This window comes from Juglans microcarpa x Juglans regia, chromosome 3S (assembly GCF_004785595.1).
Source record: "Juglans microcarpa x Juglans regia isolate MS1-56 chromosome 3S, Jm3101_v1.0, whole genome shotgun sequence".
NCBI lineage: Eukaryota > Viridiplantae > Streptophyta > Magnoliopsida > Fagales > Juglandaceae > Juglans > Juglans microcarpa x Juglans regia.
The window spans coordinates 14,006,653-14,014,703 of record NC_054599.1 but is presented as its reverse complement, the minus strand read 5'-3'; the positions used below and the strand labels follow the sequence as shown (position 1 = coordinate 14,014,703).

The window sequence follows — 8,051 nt, the reverse complement described above, 5'->3', positions numbered from 1 at the left end:
CGATGAGCTGATGTATAATGCATTCTGCAAGTATAAGGCGATGTGGTGTCATAAGCATTACAAGAAGTACGAGAATAAGGAAGACGCACGCCAGCATCCTTTTCAGGATGTCCGACATTCAGATTGGGAAAAATTTTGCTACATGTTTGAGGATCCATCATATAAGGTAAATTAAATGAATTCTTTTTGTGCCCTATTTATAATTTTCACTTACTAATATTTACAACTTTTATGTAGGAGCAAAGTTCTATAAACAAAGCAAATAGATCGAAGTTGAAGCTTCATCATCATGCAAGTTCAAAATATTTCCATTGTCTCTCTCTGAAATTGGTAATATACTCTTTATTTTTTTTATTCTATATAATTTATTTTTTGGAAGTACTAATTTTAATATTGACTTTATATCTTAACAATGTCTCTTGTGGTAAGAGTCAGACACTAATTATGATCTGACAAAATTATATGATGTATCACATACTAATCGTAATGAAGCGTGTACTCATCTCGATGCTCGTGAAAATTATGTAAATATTATAATTTATTTTAATTAAACATATTTAAATTTTTGTGTCAATATTAATTTTTTATGTTGTGTGTAGGATAAAATGATTGTCTTTCGTGCTGAAGCTACACCATATCAGAATTCTTCAACAAGTGATGTAGAAATTTTTACTTAAGTTCTGGGTCAACGTTCAGGATATTTGAGGGGTTTGAGTCGCTGTGTAAATCCTTCATGCTTTTCATCAATGTCAAGTACTACTGTCATTGCGTTAGAGAATGCGATTTCCAGAATCGAAGAATTGATTGCAAAACAGTGTGTGTTAGAGGCTCATTTGGCGAAACAAGTAGACATAGAGATGCACATAAATGATAAAATAGTAAAAAGAACAATAAGAAGAGTTTAGGAGAGAGATGCAACTCCAAATGCAGACGCTTATACAATTCAAACCTCCAAGCAAATGATTTTCGTATTTTGCATAAATTTTAGGATTTATAAAATTCTGTACGGATAACATTATTAGTATTATTACTATTTTATTTATTGAGTTCGGACTTATTATATTAGCTTTATTTATATTGAACAATTTGTAATGTATTTTTGAAAGAGAAACTATGCATGACAGACGGGCTATTAAAGATAGAAGAGCAGCCTTCCATTGAGACGGTGACACATAGGGAAAAACACAATAGACTAATTAGAACTCACCACACAGAATCACAACACGCAAGACCAAGCTCTTCCTCATTTCATCTCTCCAAGCCTCTTCCTCATTTTATCTCCGTCTGGGTCGCCTTTCAGCTCCTTCCAGAGCCTGCGCAGACTCTGAGTAATCTCCTTCACAGACCACCTCATCTCCTTCACAAACTTGCAGCCCCCTCTCATCTCCAGAGCCCGTCATAGCCCCTTTCATCTCCAACCGACATGATGCCAACACTAATCTAAAATGCTTTATATCTGGAAGAGCAGCACCCCACTTTTATCACTTTAAAATATTCTGCATAAACTAGGGAATAATACAGGCAGAAGCCCCTACAGCCACCCAAAACACAAAAACCTTAATTTAGAGAACCTTTTTTTTTTTTTTTTGGATTAGAGGGATAGCCTTTGTGATGGGTATGTATGTGTATTTTTTCCTTTTCTTTTTTCCTTTTCAGCTGTTCATATGCATCACAACAATTCTAGGGGAGGATTTTAATGGAGGAAAAATAGGTCTTGAGCCATAGAGTATATAAAGGAGAATTAAGAAAATGAGATAGAATTATTCGCTAGAGAAAGGGGGGCACGTAGGAGGCATTTGAAGGAAGGAAAAGAAGATGAGAGAGAGAGAGAGAGAGAGAGAGAGAGAGAGAGAGAGAGAGTGAGGGAGGGGCGGTATGAGTCTCTGATCATGTGTATACAAGTATAGACTAAACACTATAAAATGTTTACGTGGTGCACAACCATTGGACGGTTGCTTAATGAAGAGGAGTAGCCAGACCGCTCCCTAGCTTTTCTTTTTGGAAATATAAATATCTATTTTGTTTTAAATTTTTTATTAAAATCAAATACTTCAAACATTGATCAAACGTTCGAATATATATAAATTGGACACAACCGTTAGAATATCACACATTGGAGTTCGAATAGTCATTAAACGTTGCGAACCGTTTGAACACGTTCGAACCGGCAACTCACTCCTTCCGTTCATTACATGTTCGAACCTCTTACTCAATCCTAAAAATTAATATAATTTACATTCGATCATCAATTTGTTTGTTCGAACGTTTCCTCATATCTATTTAGTCAAACGGACTGGTATCGATCGACCACCTATGAAGTACACATTCGAACAGACATATTGTTCAAACCGTTTTTGTGAGAGTTCGAACGACTTTCTCGGACCAAATCAATCGTCCCAGAATAAAATTTTCGTTCAAACGTGATCAAACAATCCAGCAAAATTTCGTCTCAAAAGATTTTTTTGGGATGAAATTAATATATATTTTCATCCCAAAATACCTTTTGGATATTGTTATTGAGACGACCTTGAATTTTTTATTTTTTATTTTTTTTTCTGTTCTAAATTACATTTTGGGACAAAAACCTTATCTTTTGGGACAAAAATTTTCGTCTCAAAAGACCCAAATTATTGTAGTGGATCAATATTTGATGTTCAAAACTAAGAATCTAATATGGAGTTTCGAACGGAGGCTCGTCTAGACGGCGAGCTTCTGATCGATAGTGTAGGTTTGTTTGAGATGTTTTACGTTGAACGTACGTTAGACGTTCAGACTTTCAATATCGGCAAGGCCCTTTGGTTGACAATCGAACTATATAATATATATACAAGCCTTGCAGACCCTTTGTAAAAAATAGATTTCATTCTTGTTATTATTATTATTGTTATTTTTTTTTTTTTTTTTTTTTTTGCATTTTTCATGTTAAAAAGTCTTTTTTTTTTAAAAAAAAATAAAGGTGCTGCAGGAAACTTTTATATATATATATATATAAATATATATATTTTATAACAAGACTTATACATTAAAACAAAAGCATAACAAATTAATTTGTTTATCAAGCTAAATAACTGATGAAATAACATCCGGAAATGATTCCCACCAAACATTGAGATCATAATTCACATGCCATGCCAAGCATAATTTGCTAATCTGTGTGCCTGGCCTTCATTCCCCCCAATGTTGTACATTCTCATATTATCATTATAACTTTTTCAAATTCTCACACAAAATATAATAAACAAGTCAATTTTTTCAAATCTCAATTCACCTTTTTCAAATCTCAAAATAATAATAATATTTAAAAATAAATATTTTAAATTTTCATCTAAAATAAAAAATTTCCATCTCATTCCCCAAATGACCGATTTTAACCTCAACAAGTCATGTGGGAATATATTTTTGTTAGAATGCACAACAGAAAAATACCTCAAGCTCAGCTTATAAAATTGTTCCACAAGTTTCTCCAGATTGACAAATCTCAAGCGTTTCCTCTTAGTGGCGAAATATACTACGTAGTATAAAACTAGAATAATACTTAACAAATTCACAGCCTAAATATCTTATCAAGAGAAAACAAAAAGAGAAAATTTTTGTATATTTCAAATGGTGCCAAAACCAAACTGAGATAGTCCACCAACATAAAGGCCAGCCCTTACATTACAACCGTTGCAAGCTGCAACAGCTTTTAACGTATGACATTAAGCCATACGTTACTACTTGTGGGCGCTTAATGGCGCCATACGTCACTTTGAGGCATAAAGGGAGGGGGGTTAGCCCACGTGGGCGCCCCTCCTTACCTCTTGCTAACAATTTTAAAAATAAATAAAATGAAGTTTACCGGTTGATTAAAATAAATTTAATCACTCTATATGTTACCAACCTAAATTTTCTCGAAGATGCATGAGAAAATTGAAGAGAAAGTTGAAGATCACGTGCAAAGCAATATATAGTACGTACCAGATCATATTATCTTCATTTCTTGACCAAACTGAGGCAATTAAATAGATAGATTTTCTTTTGTTTTCTTAATTTTCTAGCAGTATATTGATACTATTCCTCCTTGTTTGCCTAAAAAACTAGTGGCCTGTAATATTAATTATTTCTCCCCAGTAATTCTATTTTATCGATCATTTATTATCATTCCAGATCATTTGCCGATCAGCAAATTTATTATCACTTAAATTCTATTCAAAATCATGCATGATGACTTTTGATCGAATATATATATATATATGATATTTGGTCTATCTGTTTTGTTAAGACAAATAAATATAAATAATTAAATTTACACATATATTTACCTTTGTTTTGACTATGAACTTCATCTTCAAAACAATAAAGATATATGCATGCAAATTCAAGAATTCATGATCGGATTCTTGAACCCTAAACCTCCATCATCATGTAAGAGATCAAAAACGAATACAACTTTTATTTTATTCTACATTCTTTGGATGAGTAGCAAATATCATGACATGAACATATCATCAATCCTGGCCCTCTGATCCATAACTTCGATTTGATTCTCTTCATGATCATGATCATCACTACTTTTTTATGCAGAAGAATTGTTTTTGGAGGAATAGGCGTGGCCACCAATGACAGCATCATCAGGAATGTATTTGCCCCAAAACCAGTGTGCTTTCCACACTCTGTTCATCTCTTCAATAGGGACATTCTTGGTCTCGGGAAGGAAGAAGTAAATGAAAATAGTCATAATGATCACAAAACCGGCGAACAAGTAGAAGAGACCAAACTTCATGTGGCAAAGCAGGGAGAGGAAACCTTGAGCAATGATAAAGGTAAACAACATGTTAACAGAGACATTAATGGCTTGTCCTGCTGATCGGATCTCTAGAGGACAGATTTCGCTGGGAACAAGCCACCCCAATGGTCCCCACGACCATGCAAATGCAGCTACATAAGCACAAATTAAGAACAACACGAAATCGGCTTCACCGCTGGATAACACTGCTTCTCCAGTGACCCCAAACTTCAACCCAATCATCGTTCCCACACCGATCTGCAATTAATGCAAAAGAAACAGTTTTATTGTGTTTGCTATATTGAATAATAATCTCATATTGCCTGTAAACAAGATCTTGGGTATATTTATAAAGAATGAACAATCTTCTTTTGTAAAACTGGTTTTATGAGATGAGTTAGGTCCATGAATTTTTTCATAGCATCAAAGTGGCCTGCCATAGGACAAAAGGACCCACACTACTTATCCCGTGACAAGAACCAAAAAAAATATTGACTTGCACCTAAGAGAGAGTTTTAAAGAATAATCTTATATTGCCTGCGGACAAGATTTTAGACATATTTATAAGGAATAAGTAATAATACACTCTTGTAGAACTGATTTTATGATATGAGTTATGCCCATAAATTTCTATTTACTATCTATCCAGCATACAAATCCTGTGCGTGCGTGCGTGCATGCCTATGAAGAAAAAAAAAAGGAAAAAACAAACTTGCACGTACCTGAGTTTGGTACTGATAATTATCGTTAAGATATAGTTTAATTTACTAACCTGGCAAAGAATCATTTGTACGCCACCTTCAAGAAACAGTGCCCTTCTCCCAACCTTGTCGACAGAGTAGATAGAAACAACAGTGGCAACAACATTAACAGTCCCGGTGATGACAGCAGACATTAGTGAAGCTTTTTGACCGAAACCCAAAGTCATAAAAAGAACAGGTGCATAAAACATGATGACGTTGATGCCGGTAACCTGTTGGAAGAATGGAATGAGCGTGCACATGACGAGTTGTGGCCTATATCTGGGTTCCAAGATTGTCCTCCATGGATGTTCCACTCTCTTTGCTGCCTCAGTAGCATCGACAAGGTCTTGGAACTCTTCTTCAACGTCGTCTGTGCCACGGATTTTTTGTAACATTTTTTTGGACTTCTCGGTATGACCCCTCTCGAGAATGGAATTGGGAGTGTCGGGTAGGAAGAGAGATCCAACAGTCATAATGATCGCAGGGACGGCAGCAAGACCTAGAGAAATTCTCCAACCCCATCCACCTTCAATCTTTGATGAGCCATAGTTAACGAGATTCGCAACTACAATACCGATCGTAATGGCCATTTGGAATCCAATGTTGAGTGCTCCTCTAATCTTTGCCGGTGCCATTTCCGAGAGGTAAACGGGAACCGACTGCCATTGATAACATCTAAATTGTCAAGTTATATGCATATTGGTTAATGGAGTATAACGTATTCATTCATTCACATGCATGCACTACCTGATTGGCAAATCCAACACCAACACCAAGCAATAAACGTCCAACGATAAGCATTATTATGTTGGTAGCAAAACCGTTGAGAAGAGCTCCGACGAGAAAAACAAGACCTCCGGAACACATGGAGGTTTTCCGGCCAAAAATCCTGGTAATTACAGAGGCAAAGAAAGACGCAACCAGGGCCGCAAGGTATAGGGAAGAGGTGAACAATGTTAGGAGATGGTTGTCGTACTTACAGTACGCGTTTTCATTAACATCATGTGACTTTTTGTATGTTGCTGGGAAGAACTCCTTCAAGAATGATGGCATTCCAGTCACCCCTCCTGTGTGATTGAAACCCAAAAATTGAGAAACGAATCATTTTCTTCTAGGTATAAAACATGAAATCAATGGAAGTATATATCCAAACCTGATATTCCAATGTCATAACCGAAGATGAGACCACCAGTTGCAGCAACCAAACAGGTAATCACCACGAAGGCGGTGATTTGGCCAGCATAGTTCCTCCCACCATCTTGGGCAACAAAACCTCCTCCTGCCATCTTTCAAAAGATGTTTAATTCGAAATCTCAAAAACCCTTGAATCCAGTACCAACAGAGCTCGTTGCCTTAGTAGAGTTCCCAGTCACATGCCGCCTTGAATATATAATATTATCCCCAACCCCTTGTTTCAACCTTCTTCCCTTAGTCTGATCCCAAAGCAAGTTCGGTTTTATAACAACGATTTTTACCTGTGTTTTAGCCATTCAAAGGACGTTGAAGCAACCAACTTTTATTATAAAAATAGGCTTTATCTCCCTCTATTTCTTTGCCTAATTCCTTTACAGCCTCACGCATGTTGAATTTGAATATTTCTATGGATAAATTGCCTTAATTAGAACCCACCAACTTGATCTAAATTTGGCAATAAAAACCCATACATACATGGATGTAATTAAATCTGATCTTTATGTAATCTTGATCAAATTAGAAAATGATCTAGAACTAGTGGTTATTATGAAACAACTTAAACGAATTAAGTTGAATCAATTTCCAATTTTCAATGGATATAATTAATTATCAAAGAAATTAGTCATGATGTAATCTTGTTGGATAAAAATAGCTAGCACAAAAATAAATGGTCAAGAGCGAGTCTGGGCTCTAAACCTCATGTGGTATTCACTTGTCAATTCATGGAGTAAGTCCTGATAATTTAGTTGGATTAATTCAATGGATATAATCCTCCAAGAATCAAACTTTCAAAAATAGAGTTTTCTCTTTTAATTATCAACCTTATTAGATAGATGAGTGATGCTACGTACAGTCATGGAATGCGCAAGTACCGTGCAGTCGTTTTGAAAAAGAGTGAAGTTCACTATTAAAAAATTATTTTTTTCCATGTGGATCCTGTATTTATTTATTTTTTTATAGTGGATTACACTACGCTTATATACTCAAGACTGCAATTATCAGTACAACAAATGCCGTTTTTTCCCAGGAGGGACTGTGGTCGGAAAAAATATAAACTTAGTAGAAAAAGATTTTTTTTCACCAATTTGTCTCTTGTGAGACTCGTGGCATATAACTGGTGGGAAAAAATTCTTTATCCACCAAACCACAAGTTTATGGGAAAAACATTCTTTTTTCCACGAATAGTCGTGGTGGTTAAAATATTGTTTCTTCATAGCAAATAAAGTCTCATCTGGTATGATGTAGTGGGAAATAACACCATTTTCGATGAGAAGAGATTGTGGCAAAATGTGTTTACCCATGACATATCGCTTTGGAAAATATTGTCTAAAGTATTTTTGATAAAATAA

At 35.3% G+C, this 8,051-nt stretch overlaps 1 protein-coding gene across 1 annotated transcript; it reads right to left on the bottom strand.

Moving 5' to 3' along the window:
* Positions 1–4,156: 4,156 nt before the first annotated feature.
* On the bottom strand, positions 4,157–7,099 carry LOC121256910 (sugar transport protein 10-like). The gene is made up of 4 exons (XM_041157702.1): positions 6,662–7,099; positions 6,256–6,575; positions 5,538–6,167; positions 4,157–5,023 (listed from the first exon to the last, which is right to left on the bottom strand). Exons 1-4 carry the CDS (start codon positions 6,792–6,794, stop codon positions 4,556–4,558), a joined length of 1,551 nt encoding a protein of 516 aa, XP_041013636.1. The 5' UTR covers positions 6,795–7,099; the 3' UTR covers positions 4,157–4,555.
* Positions 7,100–8,051: the final 952 nt, after the last annotated feature.

Excerpts from the sequence above, each read along its gene's own strand:
- LOC121256910 (XM_041157702.1), bottom strand. The coding sequence starts at position 6,794 with ATGGCAGGAGGAGGTTTTGTTGCCCAAGATGGTGGGAGGAACTATGCT. Across the intron at positions 6,576-6,661 it reads TTATGACATTGGAATATCAG|GAGGGGTGACTGGAATGCCA; the intron begins GTTTGGATATAT and ends TCAATCACACAG. Across the intron at positions 5,024-5,537 it reads TACAAATGATTCTTTGCCAG|ATCGGTGTGGGAACGATGAT; the intron begins GTTAGTAAATTA and ends CATTAATTGCAG.